Genomic DNA, 27289 nt, shown 5'->3' with positions numbered 1-27289 from the left:
GCATTTTGTGTCTACCTAAGCTTTAAACAAGAATATGTTTGTTCAAAGCAGCCTGCCTGTCCATTAACGTTCACATACTGCCACCCCACCTATCATACCTAAAGCTTATGCCTTTTTATCTTTTAAGGCCATTTAAGCTACCCGCTAATGGCTATGAGAAAACAATTAAAATAATCCAGATTTAGAGCAATTGTATTGCAGGGCAATGCAAAGGATATGAGTCAATACAGGATTGAATTTTAAAAGAGTGGCCTACATAGACTGACTACATAAATGATTTTTCAATGGTGCAACTTTGTGGAGAATGTCATCAAACCTGGTTTTATCTTGATCGAATGTGTGGGGAATTAAACCTAGCTGTAGCTTTCATGCTACAGAGCTGAGGCTGAGTATTTATTCTGGACTATGCCTGGGTAAATCTTAGTCTTGGGTGCATTTTCAGATGAAAGCCAAGGCTAGGTTGAATTCCTTATCCACTGGTTCAAGGCAAAACCAAGTTTAAAGACGTTTTCTCTGAAGGTGCAATCGAAGGAGTGCATTGAAGCTTCATCAAAATGATTCCTGGGACTGGCTTCTCCTGCAATAAGAGAGTCAATAGTCTGGGCCGATGAAAGAACAAGTGTATAACTCTGCTATACTCTGTAGTCTGAATTTCCTTAATTGCAAATAATTTTGGTACAAACTGAATGAATCAGCGGAATAAGAGCATTGTGTATCTCTGAGATCACGCACAATTTTGCAGTATGTCTGCATTTGCTGCACTGACTCCACCATGCAAGATGGTTTTATTAAGAGGAAGTATTTCTGTTGAGTTTCTATTATTGTCGTTTTCTATGCTGTTAGTGTGCACAATTGATGTGTATAAATGAGAGGCATTATTTTGTTCATTGTAATTATGTGCAATTAATTAAAACCTCTAACCACTTGCAATGACCACTAAAAGCAGTATATTGCCTACCTAGTTATTTATGACCTATCTAAGGTGCACATATTTGAAGTCACTATTTTGAACCTCTCCTTTCATTTGTTTGATATCTTGCCACTCTAGTTCCACCATGTTTTGCTGCTGATTTATCTCTTGGACTGCAACGTAGCTAACCAACTTTCTAAAGGCTCTGTTCCTAATGCTCTGCCAGTTCTTAAACACTGCATAAATCTATCACTACCCTCTCCAAAAAGTATCACCTCAAACTTTTTAACCATGTCACCTAATTCAGTTTTATTTTGTTAAGCTCTGGAATTAATTATGCATCAAAGCGATTGAAATTTTGATGCTTTTTTTCTCTTTTACTCCAATAATTGACATTTTTACTGGTAATCAGGTGATATAAGCTAAGGAGGTGCGCAATGTCAGAAAATTATTTTGTGAAAGTGATCATTAAGTTGTAATTGTACTAGGAAACAACATTCTGAGATTTTTATGAAGGTTTAAAAACTATAGTAGTAAAATCTAATTGTCTGAAATCTTTTTCATATCCTAAGAACTCGGGGGTTTGCTGAAATATGTTAGACCATTCCTGAATTCAATCAGTAAAGCTAAGGCTGCACGGTTGGTTCGATCGCTGCTCGACATGTTTCTGGATATGGAAGCAGCTACTGGCCAGGAGGTAAGAACTAACTAAACTGGGATATCGTTAAGCAATATTTATTTAATTGATGTTTTGATTCAGTAAAATTGGGGTCTAATTAGTGCAGGATTAATGTCATGCCAAAAATTGTTGGTCACTGGCATCTCTTATATAAGTCCAAATTCATGAATCTTACTGCATCTTGCACTCGCTTAGATGGGAGTGAGGTTGATGGCAGGAAACAAATGTAATTCCAGCTGGTAATAATTCATCATCGTTGAAAACGTTAGCGACACAGTGGTGCTGGTCTCCGGCGGGAAGAATCCCTCGCCTAACATCAATGAAAGAGATCACCAATTTCATTGCTGTTTATGCGGCCTTGCTGTGAGCAGATTGGCTGCCATCCTCCTTGAAATGTGGCTCTGAAGTGCTTTGAGACATCCATTCCTGCAAAATGTGAATTATGGTATTGATGGATGGTTTTTTTTTTGCTTGATTTTTGCAAAATGCTGACCCGCACATCAAAGAATAATTGGCACTTTGTTTTTCTTTTCATTTAGCTTTTTTACAGTTTTTGCTACAGTCAAGGATTATTTAACTTGCATTTTCCTTTGTACTTGGCTATCTTGGCGTTCACAGGTTGAATTATGTTTAGAATGCATTGAGTGGGCGAAATCTGAGAAGAGGACGTTCCTGCGACAGGCTTTGGAGGTATGTTTTCCACTTTGAGGAAATTAAAATTGGAATAACATCTAATTTAAGTTTCCAATTCACCCAAGATTACTGAGGTTTTCAAAACAACAATTGTCTTCCAATATAATTAGTAGGGTGAATTAATTTTAATGTATCCATAAATGTTGATTTAGTACATTCTTTACCAAATTAGTCAAACCGGTAACCAAAGGTAATGTTTTTTAGGGATTTTGAGGGACTTTTCATAGTTCACTCATCAGGATTATGTGAATTCTTTAATCATGAATAACTTTACAAAGTATAATAGTATAAATTTTATACTAATCACATTTTTGGCAAATTTCCAATATTTTTCCCTGACATTAAGGACAATTGATTGTTGAGATAGTTAGAATCTGAATTTCGGATCCTGAGAATGAGAAGTACTCTGCTTTTTGTGTCAAAGTGAATGAAATCAAATTAACTTGGACGTAACTCTTATGCCTTTTCTTCCATTTCTGCATAAGCCGGAACGCTTTGGGCTTGACGTTATCCTGCTGTTTTAACAAAGCAATTTAATTTCCAGATTGGCAACTGCTTCATTCGGAAGCATTCATGGTCGAACTTTGTTTCGACTTTGTATAAATTCAGTAAGGTGTTACTTTCTGTTCAAATTAATCTGCAAAATTTTACAATCTGAAATTTTAAAATGAATATCTAAAATTATAAACCAAATTGTTGGCTTAGGTTCTGGAAATAGCTGTTGCATTTGTACCTTTATATGGAATTGACGCCTTGCACTTATTCAGTTGGTTCACAACTGATGTGAAAATAATGGATTCTGCATATAATGAAGTCACAATGATTCAGTATATTGTGTGTGATTGGTACAATGTATTGATCATCAAAACATCACAATTTTGGGGAAAAAAGTATATTTTCTTACTTTAAAATCATTCGAAAGGTTCATCTTGGTTGGTCCTAATAAGTTCCAAGTCTGATGCTATTTAGCAAACACAATGTCTGGATTTCTAAAGAATCATTTGAAGTTTCTTAATTCAGGTAGGGGGTGGGGAAGGAAGGAGTTGATGGCAAGTTTCCTGTTAAATAAGCAAGTTAGGACAATCAGCTATTATCTTGAAGGTGAGTGAACTCCATGATCCATAATGATGAATAATATGGTAATGTCCAGAAGTACCTCTAAGTTAGAGATATTTGTATGAGAGATTAGTAATATGTGCGTATCTTCCAGAAGCATTTGATAAGGTCCCACATAGGAGATTAGTGGGCAAAATTAGGGCACATGGTATTGGGGGTAGAGTGCTGACATGGATAGAGAAGTGGTTGGCAGACAGGAAACAAAGAGTAGGGATTAACGGGTCCCTTTCAGAATGGCAGGCAGTGACTAGTGGGGTACCGAAAGGCTTGGTGCTGGGACCGCAGCTATTTACAATATACATCAATGATTTGGATGAAGGGATTCAAAGTAACATTAGCAAATTTGCAGATGACACAAAGCTGGGTGGCAGTGTGAACTGTGAGGAGGATGCTATGAGAATGGAGGGTGACTTGGACAGGTTGGGGGAGTGGGCAGATGAAGTTTAATGTGGATAAATGTGAGGTTATCCACTTTGGTAGCAAAAACAGAAAGGTAAATTACTATCTAAATGGCGTCGTTGGGAAAAGGGGAAGTACAACGGGACCTGGGGGTCCTTGTACATCAGTCTATGAAAGTAAGCAATCAGGTACAGCAGGCAGTGAAGAAAGCGAATGGCATGTTGGCCTTTATAACAAGAGGAATCGAATATAGGAGCAAAGAGGTCCTTCTGCAGTTGTACAGAGCCTTAGTGAGACCACACCTGGAATATTGTGTGCAGTTTGGTCCCCTAATTTGAGGAAGGACATTCTTGCTATTGAGGGAGTGCAGCGTAGGTTTACCAAGGTTAATTCCCGGGATGGCGGGACAGTCATATGCTGAGAGAATGGAGCAGCTGGACTTGTACACTCTGGAGTTTAGAAGGATGAGAGGGATTCTCATTGAAATATATAAGATTGTTAAGGGCTTGGACAGGAAACATGTTCCCGATGTTGGGGGAGTCCAGAACCAGGGTCCACAGTTTAAGAATAAGGAGTAAGCCATTTAGAACGGAGACGAGGAAACACTTTTTCCACAGAGAGTGGTGAGTCTGTGGAGCTCTCTGCCTCAGAGGGCGGTGGAGGCAGGTTCTCTGGATGCTTTCAAGAGAGAGCTAGATAGGGCTCTTAAAGATAGCGGAGTCAGGGGATATGGGGAGTAGGCAGGAACGGGGTATTGATTGGGGATGATCAGCCATGATCACATTGAATGGCGGTGCTGGCTCGAAGGGCCAAATGGCCTACTCCTGCACCTATTGTCTATTGTATAAGCCAATTTGAGGCTGTATTGGTGGAGATTTGAGGTATATACTTCCTTTGTAATTGTTATCTTTCCAAAGGATTTTAAATGCAGATTAATGGCAATATAGATTTCGAATTTTCTCCTTTCTTTCTGTGTGTCAAATGTATTATTAACCTGGGGTGAAATGAAAAGGGTGCAGGATTTAACTGCCATTTGACATCCAAAGTGAAGGTGTCTTTCAGTGAGATTTAATTAAGACTTCGGGAACTCGTTTTTGCTACTTTCAAGCATTGAGTCTGGAGAGTTATAGACAATAGGTGCAGGAGTAGGCCATTTGGCCCTTCGAGCCAGCACTGCCATTCACTGTGATCATGGCTGATCATCCACATTCAGATATGCCTTCTCACCATATCCCCCGACTCCGCTATCTTTAAGAGCTCTATCTAACTCTCTCTTGAAAGCATCCAGGGAATTGGCCTCCACTGCCTTCTGAGGCAGTAAGTAAGTAAGTACGTAAACTTTATTTATATAGCACATTTTAAGTCAACTTGCATTGACCCCAAAGTGCTTCACATAAATTAAATAATAAGTTCCATTGCAAACCATAGAAAAAGGTTTAAATAAAAAATGGACACAACATATTATAGAGTTCAACACAAACGTCTCCCCACAGCAGAATCAAAACATTTCCACTGTGGGGAAAGGCACCAGAAAGTTAAGTCCTCTTCCTCTGTGAAACACCCGAGGTCAGGGCCCATCTGTGGCTGTGCAGCCAGTCTGATGATTTTCAGGGCCCTCTTGCCGTAAAGATGGAACATCGGCGTCGGGTGAAACATTCCTCAGCGGCTTGGAAAAGTCTGGAGCGGCTGTCCCCTCCCTGGAGACCGGAGACCGCAGATTCACAACTCTCTGGGTGAAAAGGTTTTTTCTCATCTCTGTTCTAAATGGTCTACCCCTTATTCTTAAACTGTTCCCCTCAACATTGGGAACATATTTCCTGCCTCTAGTGTGTCCAATCTCTTAATAATCTTATGTTTCAATAAGATGCAGTGGTGAACCTGGCATGGCTAATATTGTAAAGTTGCACTTTGCTGCAATGTAATAGGTAATCTGTAGAGTTGCGCTGATGTATAGTAGTTCAGTGGATTACATATATTATCTAATCCATTGCTAGATCCTGTGAGGACAGTCAACCATATAGTCATCCTCTCACCTCGTTGTATGATGCAGCAGGGTAATGTTATATCTAGGTACTGCTTTGGTGGAAGAGGATCTGAAATCTTCCCGGTGTAATGTTTTGATGTGTTGCATGGTTCAAGGAGTAGCACCCTTCATTGATTTGTGAAGCTGTGTTCTTTTCAAACCATGCACTTTAATTATTCTGGGTTAGAGATGTTGATTTTATCAGAAGATAGTGAAAATTGCATATTGAATGTAGTCCCATTGGATGGATATATCAATTGTTAGTATTGTGATGTATTTGCTTGTGTGCCAGATGAGAAAAGATTGCAGAGTTTGTTTTGTTTGTATCGAGCTGCGTCCTTGCAAATGCGTACAGGCAAACACAACAACATCTCAAACCCAGGCATTGCTGTTTCTTTAGCAAAGCAGACTTATAAGAATCAACCAATTTATTCTAGATAGCTTTCTGTACTTTAGTTACTTGAACTAAAGTACTGGATTAGAATAAAAACTTTCCACAAACATTTTCCAAGGGTATTAAAGGAAACAAGCAATCGCATAAAGTGTAGCAAGTCTGGCTTTGATTTATCACTTGGATATCTTACAGATTTATCATCAGTAGTTAGTGAAGTGTGCATTTGATATTTCCATTTTAAGCAGAGTCTGTCTGACTATTTTGTGAAATATTGTTATCTGCTCAATGAGCTTTATCATTCATTAAATGTTAATGAACCTTGCTTCCAATAGTTTATAGAATGATAAATAGTAATGCCATTTGTCAGCTTCTGAAGGTAATTTGAGAAGAATTTATCTCCTAGTTTAGGCTGAATGTAATAAATAAGTTTTTAGTTTGACGCCTGAAAATTTGCAAGCTCGCTTTTTTTGTGAGCGTGAGCTCACTTCCTGGGTTAATTATTAGTAATGAGGCTGAGGAGTCTGAATTGTATTTAAAAGAAAAATGGAACTAATTTCCAATGCAATTTGGCAGAGATCTGCAGTGTCTTCTGATTAGTTTGGCAAATGCATCCAGTTCACACAATGCTTGATGATCATCGAGCTTCTGACATACCATCTACTTGTAAATAAGTGTAAAACTAGTGCTATAAAGTTTTACAACGTTGACTTTGCATGCACTTTTGAGATGCTTCAACTGAAACTTTACACAAGGAGACCAGCCTTATTTGATTTACTTTGGTAATCTTTGTGTTGCACCTCTGCACTTCAGCTGCAGCATTGCACCTCTTCACTTCACCTTGAAGGTATTTTTGAAAACTTGTCCATTGTTGACTATTGCACTTTTTTGAACATATCAGCATTTTTATTCATTAATTTTTTCACTTGCACTCACAATGCTTCCATAAATTTTGGGCACATTTTGTGTGATTATTTATCTATATTGATCTCGAGGTCGATGAATTCAGTGTTTCAAAAAGTGATTTTACAACATCATGGCAATAACCCATCACTCAGTACATAAAACGGAAACAGAAAATGCTGAAAACATTCTGCATCTGTGAAAAGTGTAACAGAGTTCACATTTCTATTGAAGACCATCTATTCAGAACTTGGTCAGCAGTTTCCTGCGTTGGCAGCATTGCGTTTTTGACAGCAAAGGCAATGGAACAGTTGCAATGCCAGCTTGAGTTACATCAAGTATTTCATTCACTTTACTCCAAAAAAGCGTTTAACACTCACATTTACCCTCATTTATTAGAGTATGATTAAAATATATTATTTATTTTTACAATGTAACTATACCTCAGAAAAAATGGGTTTTAATTCTGCAGTAGTGGCGGCTTAGCCATTTTAGAATGGCTGTAAGATAGTCACTCACATCTGAAAGCATGCTGAAGGTGCCTTGTAATGGATTTTCATCAGCTGAATTAAAATACTTTTTGCATTTTTACTGTGCTTCCAGAAGTGTAACACTTTGACTTGCATTCAAACGCAGCTGAAACACACATTTTAACCATCTTAATATTTCCTATACAGGCTCGCTTGGTTTCTCTGTACTTTGACACTAAGAGGTACCAGGAGGCATTGCAATTAGGTAACTATTGATACTGCATTTCATCTCTTGGGTAGATAACAATGGGAGCTGTGATCACTGCGGCAACAGTGGTGGGGGTTGGTGATGTCCGGAAGAGATGTAACTTCAATTAAAAATTCCTGTTGGGTAAATTAGAACCCAAGAATTTCCCAAAATTGTTCAACATCATGGTAATCACTAGTTTGTCAACAAAAAGTACTTTTTATTGTTAGGCAGAAATCTTAGTGACTGGGTTCAGCTGTGTGTTCTTGAGAAATAATTTTTCAGTTGTATATGCGAGTTTGATATTCTGAAAAACGCAAGGAATCATGGGATTTGTCAAAGGTCATTCGAGGGGGGAAAAAAGCGAACGGGGGTGCCAGGTAGCGGGAGAGCGGGGTGTAACAGCGAGAGAGAGAGAGGGGGCAAATGCGATTGGGAGACGGGGAGAGACTGGACCAGCGGAGAGACGATGAGAGGTAGGGGAGAGTGTAGGGGGCTGATAGACGTGCATGTTTGTGTTTTACTCACAGATGTGTATAGTACATTCCGCGGGGAGTGCCGGGGTGTGCACGTTGGTTGCAGAGGTGGGTAATGTCCCCCAGTCCCTCCCTCCAGTCTTGGGGGGGGGGGGGGGGGGGTGCAGGGATTGTCCTAGCGCCAGGGAGTTCTTGCGGAGACGGGATGTCCGAGATCTGCAGTGAAGCTGCGAAAGCGAGTTCCTCTCGCCCCATCTCTCATCCCTTTCCCCGCCGCCTCGCCTTTACCCACGGACTGGCGTCGCTCTGTAGGAAAGAACTGCAGGTGCTGGGTTACACCGAAGGTAGACAAAACGTGCTGGAGTAACTCGGCGGGACAGGCAGCATCTTTGGAGAAAAGGAATAGGTGATCTTTCGTGTCGACCCTTCTCCAGAGATGTTGCCTGACCCGCTGAGTTACTGCAGCATTTTGTGTGTATCTCCGTTGATTACTGGCGCTCGGCTTTCGCCAGCACCGCGGGGGTTAACCGACAGCCACTGGATAAGGCGGGAGGTGCAGCTGATGGTCCCAGGCCCGTCGGGGAACGGGTTCCTTGGGAGTTGGAGCAGAGTTGAGCCGGAGTTCGTGCTTCTTCTCTGCGCTGGCTGTAAGCCTGGGGCCGCCGGAGTCCCGTCAGTCCAGGGTCACCTCGGACATCTCCGGTCACCCCGGACAGGGATGGGACACTTGGGAGGAGACGAGGACGGTAGTGAGACTCCGCTCACAAATCTGCCTCCTGGGGTTATGCAGGAGAGGGGTGCGTGAATTGCCCCTGTATAATAACCCTGTATAACCCGGGAGGGCAGCCCGAGTGAGAACGGAACCCATACACCCAGGCTGAGAGGGACCGGACCGCGATTCATTAGATTGTCACTGCTGAGATTTCTGCATGAACCAGTGGAGAAGGGAGAACTAGTGTCGCTAACTCCAATAGCAATTTTGCAGCGCCGGAGACCCAGTTCAATCCTGATTACCGATAAAACGGGGGTCTGTATATACGCAGCAACTCAGCTGCCGAGAATGTTTATCTCCGGTGACCTATGACCTGGGCATGCGCAGTCTGAATACCGAACTTGCTTATTGGGATGAATCTTGTGTAAGACTCATGATCCTTGAGAACGCATAATTAACGAATGCAGTAATAAGATGAGCATCTGTGTTTAAGTGCAGATCATTTGGTAAAACTCTGAACAGTCTATTATTCAACTTTTTTTTTGACCTTATGCAATATGTAATGACTTGTATGGTATATCACAAAAATATTTCTTGACCATATTATTTTCAAGGTGGGTGAAGCACCATTGTGCAGTTTTTTGCATAGTACATAAATAATCCACCAGAGGGCAGGACTCTAAACTTTCATAAATTGCTGTTACTTAATACCATGGTTTCTTTATCCACAACCATCCAGTAGGGGCCAGTATATTATAGCGGCATTATTTGCAGAATTTCTCTCAGTCCAGCAAAGCTGAATTTTCATTGTTTTTTAATTTATATTTCATATTAGACAGTTTGAAAAGGTTGTACAATTCTTTGAACTTGAAGAAAGTCAAAGCACTTTGCATACTAAAAGATGCATAAAGTAAATAAATTAAATAATCCAAGGAATTGTTACTGGATACATTTTCAGGAGAGGAGTATAAAAATAATAATAACACCTACCTGAGATATGAAGTTACCTAGAAATAAAGTCAGTGAATACTGAAAATGCTCAGCAAGTCCATGAGGAGAAAATAGTTACTGTTTCAGGGCAATTACTTTTCATCAGAACATTTTAAGGAAAGAGCATTGAAAAGAAACTTTAACTGTTATCCTTCTAAATGTGTCCTGACCTTTTGAGTATTTGCTATTTTTATTTCCATTTCAGCAATTACAGTATATTTGCATTTGTCCACTGTTCCTCATACATTTTTAATGCCACATTTTTATTTATTTGTACCCACATATTAAACAATTTTGTTCCGATGTTAAATGTTTGTCATCTACATGCCATTCTCAATGAGATTATCTAAACCCATATTTTCCATGCATTTGGTGCCCAGGTCTCCTTAGCTATCTCTCTCAATCTCCATTTTTTCTACACTGTCAGTGTTTGTCTGGCATCCAATATTAGATTCACAGAGATTTTCACTTGACTTGGAAAGATCCAAACTATTTTTGATTAATGTCATACACTCAATGCCCTGGCCACCAACTTAATTTCTTTACCTGGTATTTGTCTGACACTTAACCAAACTTTTTCTTGCCTGTCTCAATGCCTTGTAAACATTATAATTGTATCTGCCTCCTCCACCTCTGGCAACACATCCTAGATATCAATTGCTCTCTGTTTATGTTTTTATTTTTCCTTTCCCATATGCTTTAAATCTCCTCCCTTTCACCTTAAATATATTTCCTCATTTTTTTTAACGTCCCTGTCAAAGGAAAAAGATTTTATTTACCCCCAGCTAATCCTTTCATATTTTTTTATTTATATCTATCTGGTCACCCACAGCCTGATTTGCTCCAGGGAAAACAAATCCAGTCTCCTTACAACTGAAGTCCTAAAATCCAAAATCCTGGTGAATATCAGACACTGAATTAAATTTCAACCTGCAAACCTGCTCCATTGCTATTTTCATGTCCCAAACAGTTGTGCCCTTTTAGATGTGCTTGTTCCTGGTAATCGTCCCCATTCTAACTTTAGTATTGAGTTCTTCTAAAACTCTACTGCTTGTTTCCATGTATCCCATTGATCCATTTGTCTTGGAATTGATGACCAACCGTGGCTCCATGTTGAACAGTGCCTCACCTTAGAAAATCTAATCTTCATGCCATCTTCCATTCAGCTCTATAATCTCTTCCAGCCCCATTATCTAATCACAAACCTGTTCCCTACTAGCTAAATCCCAAATCTGGTTTTGATCATTCATTCTTTTAATTTGTTTCTTAATTGATAGCTTGTTTTAAGTGAAATTTCTCTTTTCTCTAAACTGCTGCTTAGAATCCAATTATTTGACTAAACTCTTGAAACATTTCCATAACCCTTGAAGTAACTTGTCAAATTCTGTTTGGGACTGCCTGGGTAAATATGCTGCATTAAAGGTGTCGTATAAATACAAGTTGTTGGCAGTAAATAATGGAGCTGCTTCGATTTTTGTGCATCTTCCTTTGTGCAATTATTTTCAACTAAACTGTGTTCTGCAACCAAATGGTCTTTGCTAAATAGTTCAGAATAATTTTCTTTTCTCTGTGCTAAGGTCAGAATGTTGAAGGTTGCAGCTTGCTGTATAATTTGAGCTGCATAAATGTGTTCTTGTTTCCCTCGCATCTCGAAATGTGTGCTGTTGTGTTAGAGGTATAAAGTCCTGTTGGAGTTGACATCTTGAGAGAAAGGTGTCTAGCTATTGATCAGGTGTAATTTTTTTCTCACTTTCTCGCAGCCGTACCAAGGGCAGCACAGGCTGAAGTCTAATATGCATGCCTTTGGAACAGCAAATTATTTTTATCTAAATAGAAATATTTCAAGTTCCTTGGTATTTTAATCAGTAGATTTAATCAGTGACTGGGAATATGGTCTGGAGGAACCACAAGATTTATCTCACAATTTTGAAGTTATATTTTGGAAAATACAACTGTCCTTGGTATCCTTGTATTCTAAAAGATAAATTGGACAGGTGTCATGTCTACTAAATTAATTGTTTTTGGCCGTTGTAGGTGTGTGGATATTGGGTAATAACATTTATGGTGGATTAGAAGTTGATTATGCCATTAAACTTCAAGAATTAAAGTAATTGCTGTTGGATATATATTTTACAATTCCTCCTGTGCCCCACATAATAACGGGGCCTATTCAAAAAATATTTGAAAATTGAGAATAGAACATGATACACCTTGACAGACAATCCAGTGATACAATGTCATAGAATTATCATACTATGGATAATCTGCTTATTGTGCAGATCTTTTGTTCTTGGTAGCATTGTAGATCTCAGCCTGAAAGTCTTGGTAGAGTGTGATGTGTAGAAAGTAACTGCAGATGCTGCTTTGTACTGAAGACAGACACAAAATGTTGGAGTAACCCAGTGGGTCAGGCAGCATCTTTGGAGAAAAATGACGGGGATGTTTTGGGTCGGAACCATTCTTCAGACTCGTGTAGTGTGATGAAGGGTTCTGACCCGAACCATCACCCATCCTTTTTCTCCAGAGATGCTGCTTGACCGGCTAAGTTACTTCAGCACTTTGTGTCTAGTCTTGGTATCAACATTTGGTTTTGTGTTGATGGTGATTATGCAAGATTCAAACTGTGTCATTCCAAATGACTTTTCGGCCCTGTTTCCAAACTCGTCTCAGTCCTCCAGCTTGGCAGTGTTCTTGTTATATTATATCTAATTGCATATTTATGTAGGGTATGATGGAAATGTAGAAAATGCCACCGTATGAGTCGATGCTTGTTCTTTGAGAACTTTAATGTATTTTGCTTAATTTAGTGTTGAGCGATGAAATGTGGAATAAAAGTAAAATAAATGGAGATCTGGGTGTTCATGAATTACAAGATTGACAGAACATCTTGAAATACAGAATGGTCTATTTTCATCTCCTGCCAAATATTATAATATATTTGTACTTCTTTCATTAACTTTCCTCAATTAGTCTGTTGAACCACTAGTCAGTTTGAAAATCTATAAATTCATAACGTAGAAACATAGAAAATAGGTGCAGGAGTAGGCCATCCGGCCCTTCGAGCCTGCACCGCCATTCAATATGATCATGGCTGATCCAACTCAGTAACACTAAATTCAAGAGTTTATTAAGTTATGTGTAGTGACTTAGTTTCGTTTTAGTTTAGCATTAATTTAACTTGCCAATTTAGTCCAGGAACCTTTAGTATCAGATACAGTAAACCATGTAGCAAACTATCAAGTGTACTATCTATTGATTTACTTTTAAATTCAGTAATCCTTCATGGTTTCTTGTTAATAGGATTGATGCAGAGGATTGACTTTTTATTTCATTGTTACTTGTTTACTTAACTTTTTTTTCTTTGTGATCTCTTTAATTTTAAACCTGACATTTTTGAAAAAATGACCAGTCGTTGCTGAAAAATCTCTATTTATTTCAATCTACCAGCTCAACAAGCTCAACAACAAAAATTCCAGTATTGGTGTTGTGGCTTTTATAGTTTTTGGATGTCATGTGGGCCTTTTAGCCACTCAAGCCTTTTGTAGTTAATATGGTTGAATGTCCGGAAGTCGGTTTGCAAACAACAAGGATCCATAAACAGCAATGTGATGGTGACATTGTTTGGATATATTTGGCCACCATACTGGGAATAATAACTCCTCTGCTGTACTTTTAACAGAATGTTTTGGGATCTCTTTGGTTTACCTGCAAGAGTTTTCGGAATCTTCATTTAACTTCTCAAATGAAAGAGTACAGTGTACTGATGTCGGCTTAATTTTTTTGTGCTTGAGTCTGATCTTTGGGTGCTATCCATTCACCCCATTTGACGAATGTAACAATTGAAAAATAAGGAAGTTTGGAACCTTGTGGTCAGATAAATTAAAGTATTTTCTTTGGTCATTCTTTAGAAACCACAACACTTTTTCCAAAAAAAGGCTCAGTTTCTTCCTCTTCCCACATGAAGTACGGCTGACCATTTCCCCCAGTAATTGCTGCAAGTAACCACGAGTTGTTAATGTCCGTCCCTCTTTTGATCACCCTGCTATAGAAGGTAATACATTTGTGAAATTTGGGCAGGAGACTAGGAAATAATTTTACAATAAATCTATCTGAACTAAAAAATAAACCTTAATGTAATCATCTCCAGGATTAATACCCATTCAAACTCGTATAGCAGAATATAAATTGGTGGCAATGATTCTTAAGTGGATTAGCTGACCATCAAGAAAGTTCAGCATATGTTTTTGGAGCTCTTTTTTTAAAACCAAAATTCTAATATTTTTCAGGATCACAGTTGCTTCGCGAACTGAAGAAGATGGATGATAAGGCACTTTTGGTGGAAGTTCAACTGTTAGAGAGCAAGACATATCATGCACTGAGTAATTTGCCAAAGGCACGAGCTGCTCTGACCTCAGCGCGAACAACTGCAAATGCCATCTATTGTCCACCAAAACTACAAGCAGCACTCGATATGCAGTCAGGTATTGTTGCTTTTGCATAAAATAGGACAGCTGACATCTTGAGAATAAGATTATTTTAAAGTTCTAAATAAACAAATTTAAATATATTAAGTGTGAGTGAGCAGCTTTATAGGATTTTAGTTTGGCTGTGGTTGGACTATTGCATGTAGTTCTGGACGCCCTAATACAGGAAGGATATTAAGGCTATGGAAGGGGTGCCAAAGAGGTTTAACAGAATGATGCCTGGATTAGAGGGTATGAGCTACAAAGAGAGGTTGGATAAAGTTTGTAAAATTATGAGATGCATTGATAGGGGAGACACAACATTTTCCCCCAGGTGGAAAAATCAAATAGTTTGAGGTGTGAGGGGCATAGTTTAGAGGAGGTGTGCGGGGGCAGGTTTATTTACATACATAGTGGAGAGTGTCTGGAACACACTGCCAGGTGTGCTGGTGGTGGCTGATATGATAGTGGTATTTAAAAGACTCGTGCATAAGCACATGGATGTGGAGGGAGATGGATTATGTGCAGGCAGACAAGATTTGTGCTTTGCATCATGTTCGGCAGAGACATTATGGGCTGAAGGATCTGCTCCTGTGATGTACCGGACTGTATTCTACTTTCTAATAATGCAACTGACAGAACTGGAGTAAGCTGCAGTAGATTTTTATGCATTGCTTCTGAATATTAGTCTCTTGAGTCAGGCCACATATTTGGATTTGATTCCAGAGACTGGAGGACAAAATCTAAACTGACACAATTTAATACTAAGGAATACTGGCTGAACTATCAGATGCTGTTGATGAGACCCTAAACCCAGGATATGTCTTCCTTGGTTAGATGTCAATAGTTCTAAGCCACCAAGCAGAGAAGTGCATGAAAGTTTTTCTTTTTACTGATTTAAGTTTTCCTTACAAATCAAAATTAATAACTTTAAACGTCATCAATCTACTGCTTTTGGGACTTTGCTGTAGAAATATTGGTTACTGCGTTTCAATACATAATGATCATTTGGTGGAAATGCATAATGTGATAAAATGTTTTTGAGATGCTCTGAAGATATAAAGGACACCAGATAAGTGCCAAGGCATCAATGAAAATAATTATATTAAAATAACATTGGTGCTTCCATGTAGATGAAACAACATCAGAGACTTGCATTTTACACATGTTTTAAATTTTTTATTTGGCCTGACGTTGAAAGTAAATTTTAGATTGCCGCATCACCATTTTGAACATTTTGTGCCTGCATGCTTTCTTTCCTTTTTCTGAAGTGGTGATCCTTTGCAATTCACGGGCGAGGGGGGGAATTACTTGTATCTCGCCAACTACTTGACCTTTACCTGTGAACCTTATCTACTGCCCCCTTTGCAGCTTTAGTTGGGGTTTGGAAACCAAATACATTAAGAACTATCAACTGCATCCATTTGTTCTTCATATTTTTCACTGTTTAGAATTGCTGCGCTAGCTGAGACCTCATAACCGCAACAATTTTTGAAATAAAGTATAAAATGTTTGCCTCACCTGTTCATTGTTAGCCAGATAAGTCATGAAGCAATTTTTATTTAATTTTATTCTTTATTTCGAACAGAATAAAAGAATAAAAAGCAAGTGTGAAACAGCATACAAAAAACAAAACAAGAATATTTATAAAGTGTCTACACTTAATAAACAATATCTATAAATAAATGAAATCGTATGTGTCCGAAAAGGAGCAGGAAGAAGCCAAAGCTTATTAATTCCCACCCCTTATTCAACTGCTTATAATTATCTTATACAAATTTAGCAGCTATATGTACACCATATGTACACCAGCAGCTATATGTACACCAAATTATTTACATTTATACACTAATCAAATATTTACAAAGCCATACAAAAAAGAGAGAAAAATAAATAAAAAAGGAAAGAAAAAACCCTCGTATACTATACCGTATCTCTTAGTCATATTTACAACCCATCACCCTATAATCACCCTTCCCAATACAATCAGTATAACAAATATCCCACTCACAATCACCTATCCTCATCCCAATATCCTTTAAAAAAAGTGTTTTTGTACATCTTTTTAAACTGAATTATGTTTGTGCTAAGTTTTATCTCCTGTTCCAGACCATTCCACAAATTCACACCACTGATTTATTACAACTTGGAGTAATTCTGGTTAGGGTTCCCTACGCTTATTCCTTTCGTACATATTTGAACGATAGGAAATGTGTCAATCCTGCCAAGAAAATAATTATGACTTAAAATGACCTTTTTAAATGTTTCCTTTAATGTGTGCTGCTTCTACATATAGGTATTATCCATGCTGCTGAAGAGAAGGATTGGAAGACTGCATATTCTTACTTTTACGAGGCATTCGAAGGCTATGACTCTATTGATAGCCCTAAAGCTATTACCGCATTGAAATATATGCTACTCTGCAAAATCATGTTAAATACGTAAGTTTGAACGGTCTGCTCCGTTGATTGTGCAGAAGTAGTAATGTATCTTGGGGAACAATACTGTCAATTGAATTTTAATGGTCTGTTTTTTATCGGGTAGCAGTGGGCTTAGTTAGGCTCAAACCCAAACAGGTTGGTGTCTTAAGTTGAATGTATAAAACATGATCTCTTGTGATTTTTTTTAAAAACAACACAATTTCTGTAATTTAATTCTAATCCATTCTCTTTGAAGTGGTCATAAGTCCTAAACATTTTGTTATTAGGCATGTTCATTTGCAGTGAACATAGCTGAAGCCAGTTCATTAAAAGCACCATGATACTTAATGGTGTTATAGTATTATGAAAGAAGAAAGTTGATCAAGTGTATAATTAATGGCAACCCAATTAATGAATATATATGATTTTATTATACCCAAATCACAGGTAGGATAAAATTCCATATTTAAAAATCTAAAACTTTGTTGAGAAAATAGGGGAGGCGCAGTGTCGGTACAGTGGAGCAGTGGTAGAATTGCTACCTTACAGCGCCAGAGACCCACATTCGATCCTGACTAGAGATGCTGTTTGTACGGAATTTGTAATGTCCTCCCTATCTGTAGGTTTCCTCCATATGCTCCAGTTTCCCCCCACATTCCAAAGATGTGCATGTTTGTTGGTTGGCTTCTGGAAATTGTCCCTAGTGTGTAGGATAGAACTAGTGTATGGGTGATGGCAGGCCGGTGTGGACTCGGTGGGTCGAAGGGCCCGTTTCCATGCCGTATCTCTAAACTCAAAATACATCGAGGAGAGAAAAACTGACTTGGAGGATAATTTTAGTGATTAATTGTTGTCTAGGAGGTGCATATTCATGTTCAATTTATTTTAATAATTTATGATCAAACCCAAATTTTCTTTGTGATCTTGAATAGATCTACAAACTTCAGCTGTGGACTTTCCACAGAAATATTCAAGGTGATGAAGAAAACGTGTGTTTGATGACATTTGATTAAAATGAATTGCATAAGAATCTGCAGAAATGTTGTGCATCTCAGACTACAACGATGGAGAGTTTTATTGTGGGACGTGTATTCTTTTGAGTGTTGTAATGGGATAAATTACAAGGCAGTTTATAATAAGTACATTTGTTTTCCTTTCAGGCCAGAGGATGTGCATACATTAGTGAGTGGGAAGCTTGCTCTCCGATATGCTGGACGACAGGTAATATAATTATTATTTGGTTTCATTCAAGGCAGTGAATGAGAGGAAAGGATGGATTCCCTGTGTAGATTTTGTGTGTTTCTCACAGATACACCAGTATCCTGTCTCCGTTTCCAATGAGCCGGGAAAAAAATGATAAAAATATTTGACGATCAACTTTATTGGGTATCCATGGCTTATTATATTTGCAGAAATAAGGTGGAATTCTCTACAAATATTTGCTAGGTGACTTGTCCGACTAATTTTATAGGTTTCAGCATGTTAGGGGTGGTGAATATGAAGTAAAATTATCAAATTATTCGTAGGTTAGCTGCCTTTAAAATCAACAGTTTTCTGGCTATTTCCTTTTCCAGCATAAAGCATGTTTAACTATTTAGATGTAACTGGAGACTGAGTAACAAATTACACAACTTGATTTTCAAACGTTTGAATGGTTTCTCAATTAACAAATAACGACAAGGAAGAATAAAATGATGCCAATGTGTAGATTGAACATTCAGGATATTGAACTGAGAAAGAGTGCGTTCTTGGTCTTCAAACACAGTTTAGATGCAGAACAAGCTTGAAATAGTTAGTATTTTGTAAAAAAAAAAATGCGCTTGGATGATCATAAAATATAGTTTTTTATATCCCCATATTTTATTTATTTTGCTTTGACTAATGATTATCTTTTAATTTATTTTCAGACTGATTCACTAAAATGTGTAGCTCGAGCAAGCAAGAATCGGTCTCTGGCTGATTTTGAAAAGGTAAGCTGACTAAAAGATAAATATGGATAATAAGATATTTCACTATCTGTCAGTATTAACCATAAGACATAGGAACAGAATTAACCATTCAGCTCATCGAGTCTGCTCCACCATTCGTTCATGGATGAACAATTTTTCCACCTCGATCCTTTTCTGCCTTCTCCCTGTAAACTTTTGACACCCTTGCTAATCAAGAATCTTTAAATCTCTGTTTTAAAAATACGCAATGGCTTGGCCTCCACTGTCATCTGTGGCAACGAATTCCACAGATTCACCACCCTTTGTCACTAAAGAAATTCCTCCTCATCTCCTTTTTAAAGGTACATCCTTTTATTCTGAGGCTGTGCCCTCTGGTCCTAGACATCCTCTTTGCATCTACTCTAGCCTTTCATTATTTGGTAGGTTTCAATGAGATCGCCCTCAACCTTTTAAACTCCAGCAAGTACAGGCACAGGGCCACCAAACGCTGAGATGATCAATAAAAGTCATTCTGTGATCATTAACATACCACTAATATGCAAAACCAGTCTCCATTCCCCCACCCTTAAGTCATAGCCCTGCATATTTTTTCCCATTTTGATACTTGTCACTGCCTTTCCGAATGCTACAATTGAATTTGCCTGCACTTTTCCCATCAGAACTGCCCCCTCCATCGACTCTTTTAAGTCAAGACTAAGACTTATCTATACTCCCAAGCCTTTCCTGACGTCCTCTGAGTGAGGGCTACATGTATATTTGTATGTAGTTTGTTTTGTTGTGCTATTCTTATAACAAATGTAAAGCACTTTGGCCAACGAGAGTTGTTTTTTAAATGTGCTATATAAATAAATGTGACTTGACTTCTACCCCTGGCAGTACATTTTTGACCATGAACACCAATGTTTTCCTTGTAAAATTCTTCTTTCATTTTTGGTTCTTTTTTCAATCACAATGTGAAATATGTAATTTTGTTAAAAAATACCTCCGTTTTCATTAATCATAGTTGATTGTCCCATTATCCGGTGGTTGTGGGTTGGAAAAGTGTGTACTGTGGTGGAATTGGGTAATTATGTCAAATGGTTTTGCATTTAAATATGGGGAAAGAGCATGTGTGGATTAACTAGATCCACACATGCTTTGAAGCATTCGCGATGTAGAGAATATCCATCCAAACTACACAATAATTACTCTTTCCCCCCAGATAAGAAGCATCTGTAAAATAATAGATTAAAAAGAAAATGTTTTGTTCTAACTTAAAGAATTTTGTCATCCATTCTTTAAATGCTATCTTGCAAAAGAAAAGTAGGAACTTCAAATTTGCTTGAGATTTGTGAATATTAATTTTACAGTTCTTGGTGTGTACTGGCTACTGTAAGTATCTTTTTGATTTGCAGGCTTTAACAGATTTCCAAGCAGAACTGCGGGATGATCCAATTATAACCACGCATTTGGCAAAACTATATGATAACTTACTGGAGCAGAATCTTATCAGAGTGATTGAGCCTTTCTCCAGAGTTCAGGTAGAGGTGCAAGAAGTGTGAATGAAATACAGATTCCATAGTATTGTATGCATATCAGGTTTAGAATCCCTCCTGAAATCAATTTTAATGAGCTTTTGAGGCACTGCAATATTGACTCGTCAGTATTGCACAAGTTGATATTTATGGTTTATTTTGCAGTGGACTGATATTGAAAACTTAAAAATATAGGGTTTGGTTTTTAACAAGGAGCAGAGAAAGTAGCGAGGGGTCGTGTCAGTTATTTCATTAAGACAGTTATATGTTCTCAACTACAAAGACACTTCATTATAAATTTGGGTAAAATGGGATTATAATAGTACACGTTTGCCATGGACATGGTGGGCCGAAGGGCCTGTTTCTATGATGTAAGACTAACTATTAAAAGTGTATGTGTGTAAGTATATTTCAAAGGTGGTAATTTGTTTAGATCTACTGTCAATCTTCTCTACCAATTAAAGTTTTGCTACCTCTTGCTAAACTTTTCCGTTATAAGGACATTTTGCTTTTTGTTTTCCATCAGTCCGTTGGGCATCAGCTAATTTGCAAAATAATTTGATTGCATCATACCCAAGAACAAATTATTTCCATAGTAAATCTTCTACCTAGGCCTTTACAATGTCTTAAAATATGAAACTTAAATTGGTACGCGAGGAAGTATTCCACTTATTCCATAGATTTCAGCAATCTTCTTTGGCAGCAGAGATTTTGTTCTTCACAAACTAAATGCTAATTTTTCTGCTTGTGCCAGCACGGCATCACATATACTATATAGTCACAAGTACCATTTTTGTGTGCCAGTTCGGTTTTGCCTGCCCGGGTCTTGTATTGAGTTAGTTGCTCATAGCCCTGTTTACATCTCTGGTCTCCAGTGCATGGGGCTGGATCATCTAATTTACTCCCACTCCCATGGTCTCTGGCCAGCCTCTTAGCCTTTTCCAGCATATGCACTCTGCCCAATTAATTCGAGACCTTGTGCGTCCCTATTTCCACAACAGATTTCACAAGCCAAACCAATCATGCCTTGGCTTGGACCAATAAACTGCAGTGTACCAAGGGATCTAACAAATTGCTCATTAATTACTCGGATTAAAAACTCCACAGACACAATTTGGAATCATGTTGATCTTTTTGGAAATTTACAGGGTATTTTGGTAGATTAAGTTTTCCCACCATCCTGGGAACAAGCATGTCCAGTGACTGATGTAAGTTTTCGCAGTCGTTAATTTTGCCTGTCTGCCTGCAACTCGACTGCAAACTTTTGAACTTCTTTCAGCAATTTGAGGTAGTGACTTGAATAAGAGCATAAGTAGTAGAAATAGGAGACGGCCTGCTTTGTCATTAATTTAAATCATGGCTAATCTTTCACCTTGACATTATTTTCCTGGGCAAACTCTTATTGTTTGCTTAATATCTTAATAAAAGCTGTTGATCTTTGTCTTAAGTATAGTCTTCAGCTGAGCGTCCGTAGCCCTCATGGAATGAGAATTTCAAAGTTAACCACCTTCTTGATGAAGAAATTTCTTCTGATTTTTGTCCTGAATATACAACCTTTATCTTTAGACTATAACCCCCTAGCTCTAGACATCCTATTGAATGAAATGTCAAATGCCATACTGGAGTAACTCAGTGGGTCTGCCATCATCTCTGGAAAACATGGATAGGTGACATTTCAGGTTAGGACCTTCAATTCTTCAGGTCATAAATATTTTGTACACTTTAGTGAGAAAGCCTCTACCTTAATATCTCAATACCATTCCATTCCAAAAATTAGTCGGGTGAACTCTTTCTGCACCTAATTGCTATTTTTTTTGTTCTCGGATAGGGAGACTTGATATGTATGTAGTATGTCAGATTGTGGTCTCTGAAGTACCATATATAATTTGAGCAAGATATTGCTATTCTATTGAAATATATGTTCAGTAAAGGCCAAACTCTCCCCTCCCCCCAGCAATGTTTATGCTTTTTAAATGCAAAATAGAACATTCTACTACTTCTGCATGAATAAATTTATGTAAAACAAAAATAAAAATCTATTTGGTGGTTGACTCCTGAAGTGTTCCACCCATGAAACATCATCAGCATTAAGTATTAATAATGGCAACTTCTTATTGACCAGACAGCTTGGAGAGGAAATAGTTTGGTATGCCCAAATTGTGAAGAGACAGATGAACCCACCATAAAAATGATTATTAGCAGGAGGATTTCCTAACTAGTGTATAAATTCACATATGAAGTGTTACTCAAGAATATATATATTTATAAATTGTCTGATAATATCTGCTGACTATTAAAATTGTATGGCAATGTCAACAATGTTCAGTGAAAATATACTCTTGATTATACTGTGCAGATAAAATTGTGCTAATTAGTAAAATGGCTACGAACTGGGTTTTTTTCCTCTACCTGTCTTTTGAATGATGACCTGAGAAAACGTTATTTCTTTATCTTACAGATAGAGCACATAGCAACCATCATAAAATTATCCAAGGTATGTGATAACCAATACTGAAACTTTGCAGAGAAAGTTATGCATGTTGTTGTTCATCTGACTAATTTTTTTAAAATGCAATATTTCTTTACTTGGGATCATTCTTTGCAAGAATAAGCACTCTAGTTCCAATCCAGGTCTGCATACATAATCCTGGTAAAAATTTCAGTTGACTGCTTTGGGTGATATCTGTCTCCGGGGACAAATACTGTGGAGAACGTGAGCAAATTTAGTAGACGGGCCATCAGGAACATGGCAAAGAGAGAGGGAAGGTCAATGGTTTAAGTTGCATTTATTTTGATGCAAGAGGCTAACAGGAAAGGCAGATGAACTCAAGAAGTGGACTGGCTCGGGGGACTCTGCGAGGCGAGATGGAATGGTTTTAAAAGTGCAATAGCTAGGGGCAGTGTAGTCCTGTTGGGGTGAAGGACAAGGCTGGCAATTGTAGAGGACTATAATTGATGAGATATTCAGGCTCTGGTCAGGAAAAAGGAAACATGCGTCAGGATCAAGTAAACCCCTCGTAAGCATTGTAGCACTATACTTTAGAAAAATCAGATGGTCAACAAAGGGAATGAGGTGGATCTGGCAGGCAAGGTAAAAGTAAATCCCAAGAGCTTCTGCAGATATGTTAAGAGTAAATGTGTGGCTAAGGACAAACACTTCAGTTATGGGGAGAGAATGGGCAAGGTCAGAATGTTATTCCTTGCAGCTTTGAAGATATGAGGGTTGATATTATAGAGGGGAATAAATCACGAGGGATACAGATGAGGTGAAACCCGCTGAGTTTCCCCAGCAATTTTGTGTACCTGAGGTGAATACATTGTCTTTTTCCCAGAGGAAGGATAGTCTCAAACTAGAGGACATAGGTTTATGGTGAGAGGGGAAAGATTTAAAAGGGACCTCAGAGGCAACTTCGTGACACAAAGGATGGTGCGTATATGGAATGAGATGCCAGAGAAGGTGCTTAAGGCAGATATAACAACATTTAGTAGACATTTGGACAGGTACGTGGATAGGAAAGGGACATGGGTCAAGCGTGGACAAATGGAACTTGTTTGAATGTGCAACCTGGTAAACACAAAAAAGTTGGCCCAAAGGGCTTGTTTGTGTGTTGTTTTACTCTGACTAATTTCAACTATAAACAAATTATTTGAACCTAATAAAACTATTAAATAAAGAGAATTATTTGCAGTATCTTAGGATCTCTATTTTAATCTGTTGTCAATGTTTTCTGAAGGATACAATATAACAAGTAAGTTTCAGCATTAACTGACATCCTTTATCCTGTGAGCACAACTTTCAAAAATAAAATTGTTATCTCTTGTTCTAGAACTGAAGGTCTTGTTATTTATTATGCTGAAAAAAATAATAATTTTGGCAAGATTGACCCATGTATTTTTTTATAATGTGGCTGCGTACTTCATAATTGCTTTTCACTTTATTTTTAAACAAATCAAATGAGATATGCCTTTGTCTTCCTGTCCTTGCTGCTATACTCTTTCGAAAGAGATAAAGGTGCCCTGCGTCAGAAATCGATAGGAAAACACTTCAATAACAAATTAACTATTAATTTCCTTGCAACTTAAGGGAGTGTGTATACCTGTGTACCGTTTGTGTCATTTGTAACTGGTGGTCCAGTTATTGCCTTGGCTCACAAGTTTGATAGAGCCACTTGAAGATCTGTTTTCCATTTTTGCCTAAATATATTAGGAGCTGGATGTTTATTTTAGGAAAGAGTATTAACAGCACTGTATCCTTCAGCACAAGCATTATGGACCTGCTCCTATACCTGTTTGTTTTATGCTAGTTCATAAAATTAATCAAAATTAGCAGGTTTTTGATCATATAGTTGAGACCTCGGGTTTAATAATGGAGAAATCTTTTGAATATTTTAAAGGCTATTTATCCTTCGGATTGATGGTCGAAAATAACTTCTGTCCCATTTGCAAAACTTGACCGCCCATGAAGTTAACAAAAGTATTATTGTCAAGCTACTGATCTTCCCAATCTGTCATTGACAGATTTATTGACTGAATTTAAAATTCCATGAGCTTCAGTTACACCAAGGAGGAAAGAAAACCGAGTTGTGAATCCTTAAGTTTGTGTACTCGTTTGGGGGGGGGGGGGGTTCCCCCTGTGCTGGCTCAATCGCTGAGTATATTCAAACGCAGATTGAAAAACTTGTTGGGTATTAAGGGAACTGAAGGATGTGAGGCTGGAAGACAGTGGAATCGTAAAAGATCAATTATGGAATGCAGAGCAGAATTGTGGGGTTTATTTTAACCCCTGAAAATGGTGCTAAAGTATCATGGTTGTCACTGGATAAGTTTAATATAGAACTAGATTATAACACCTTTCTGTTATTTTAGGGTGACGTGGAAAGAAAACTCTCCCAAATGATCTTGGATAAGAAGTTTCATGGTAAGTGTAGAGCTGTGTCAGTGCTAAGCAAATGAGAAGTTAAATCGTAGTTTATAACAGTTCTATGTGGCTTCTTTATAAAAATCATCGTTGTCTCTGCACATCATATTGAATCAATCAGTAACCAAACATATTTTCCATAGAATTGATACAACTTAGTCTAACCACAATAGCCATTTAAAATTTGATATCTTGATGAAGCAGTATATTTCCTTGTGGGTATACGTCATGGTCAAACAAATTTTTTTTTGTGTGATTTTATTTGATGCTTGCTTAGATGTAGAAAAAAAAACTGCATTTAGGCAGTAGAATTAAAATAAAAATATGATAAATTAAAATATGTTTAACTAGTCATATTGGGTTTATGCTTGCATCTTTTCCTTATGCTTATTTCAGGTATTCTAGACCAAGGCGAGGGAGTCCTCATTGTGTTTGATGAGCCTCCAGTAGACAAAACATATGAAACTGCGCTTGAAACAATCCAGAATATGAGTAAAGTAGTGGACTCTCTCTACAACAAGGCAAAAAAACTGACATAGGTAGGTGTAATGTAATGAAAGGAACAGAGTACCATAACAAAAAAATTCGGGGACAGTTGATATAATTACATTCATGTGACAATATCCGTAGCCTTTGATACTCAAGACAGTACATTAGTATGGACACCAATTATAAATTTGTGTACTTGCATTTATTTTGGAAATTATTTGCAAACTTGTCTCTATGTAAATGTGCATTTGACTAACAATAACTGCAGTGCCTGAGGTTGATGTCTCAACCTCTATGATCTGTGTCACAGAAAATCTAATCAAAGCCAACCTTGGGTCTTTACTTCTCAAATTGCTGCACATTTGGTGTTTCTTTTGATTTATATTTCATGGAGACATAATTCAAATCTTTAAAATAAAGAACATTTATGTCTGTTTGCCTTAATCAAATTAAAGCCTATGATCTTGCCTTTTATCAATTTAAAGCTTGCTCTTTTGCCTTGTTGCGATTACTTTTAATTTTCACTTCATGACTACTTGTTTTGGAGGATCAATAGATTTCTTGCTTCTCAAAAAAAGTGCTGAACTGCAATTCATGGAGTGGTATTTGCTTCTTTATCCCTTTCAATTGTCCATGTCCAGCAAGGGAGTCTTCTGAGAAGTAATTGATGAGCATCAAGATCCATTAATGATGGATCCTTGTGTAGCTTTCAAGAGTTATTTAACATTTTTAAGACACAATGTAGTTGGCCCTTTACTGGTAAAATGATTCATATTAGTACTGAATGAAATGAACATTGCAAAGATCACTTTTCTATTTGAATTGCTCGTGTTTTTTTTAATGAAGTTATGCACCTAGTGAATGCAAAATACTTAATTCTAGATTCATTAGGAATTGTAAAAACTCCATGATCATTTTTTTGATGTTTTGGGCCCCTTTGGATCACCTGGCCAGTTCAAAGTCTGAAATATTTTCAAACAAAATGTTCCCAAGGCTGATTTATTGGAACACTTTTTAAACCATACTTTCATGGTGGCTTACTTTGTTTGTAAGGGAGACCATTGTTCATGCACAGCTCATTAAAGTAAATTAATTTTATTGCTTTATATGATTGCTGACCTTTTTCCAAAATATCCCCCTTTAGTGAAGATTGAAGAAATCTGTGATTAAAATCATTCACAATCCTTGTATATTTTCCGATTCTGACTGAAATAGAACCTAATTTACTTGTTATGTAGGGATGAATTTTTTTTTCCGCCTCTTTATGTTCAATAGAATATTTTTGTCAACTGTGTTGTAATGTTTTTGGTCAGTGTAGACCAGTCATTTTTTCCACAGATCAAACAAAATCCCAATATGGAAATTAAAAAGCTGCAGAGGTTCTGAAGGAACCTGGAATGAAACGTCAAATGTCTCTTTTCGTAGATTCTGCCTGGTCTTTTGAGCGTTCCGGCATTTTCTGTTTGTATTCCGAAGATGGAAACATGATATGACCATTTTCCACCAACTTAAATTTTCATGACCATG

The 27289-nt window shown here is 37.7% G+C and overlaps 1 protein-coding gene and 1 long non-coding RNA gene across 3 annotated transcripts in view; both read left to right on the top strand.

The window, feature by feature from the left end:
* The window catches only part of psmd11 (proteasome 26S subunit, non-ATPase 11), a 51762-nt gene that overhangs the window by 19556 nt on the left and 4917 nt on the right, over nt 1-27289 (top strand). For both annotated transcript variants that reach the window (XM_033035094.1, XM_033035093.1), the window contains exons 3-13: nt 1483-1607; nt 2208-2279; nt 7792-7849; nt 14296-14490; nt 16769-16913; nt 18053-18113; nt 18800-18862; nt 20236-20361; nt 22814-22849; nt 25222-25273; nt 25670-25812. In XM_033035094.1, coding sequence (XP_032890985.1) covers nt 1483-1607; nt 2208-2279; nt 7792-7849; nt 14296-14490; nt 16769-16913; nt 18053-18113; nt 18800-18862; nt 20236-20361; nt 22814-22849; nt 25222-25273; nt 25670-25812 — 1076 coding nt within the window. The remainder of the gene's footprint in view (nt 1-1482; nt 1608-2207; nt 2280-7791; nt 7850-14295; nt 14491-16768; nt 16914-18052; nt 18114-18799; nt 18863-20235; nt 20362-22813; nt 22850-25221; nt 25274-25669; nt 25813-27289) is intronic.
* Nucleotides 22859-23928, top strand: LOC116981906. Its single transcript, XR_004414313.1, has 2 exons — nt 22859-23621; nt 23664-23928. It is a non-coding gene; the product is annotated as an uncharacterized LOC116981906 (long non-coding RNA).

The sequence above is a fragment of the Amblyraja radiata genome, chromosome 16, assembly GCF_010909765.2.
Source record: "Amblyraja radiata isolate CabotCenter1 chromosome 16, sAmbRad1.1.pri, whole genome shotgun sequence".
In the NCBI taxonomy this organism is placed as follows: Eukaryota; Metazoa; Chordata; class Chondrichthyes; order Rajiformes; family Rajidae; genus Amblyraja; species Amblyraja radiata.
Note: the sequence above shows the minus strand (reverse complement) of the source record. Positions and strands in the feature narration are given on the sequence as shown.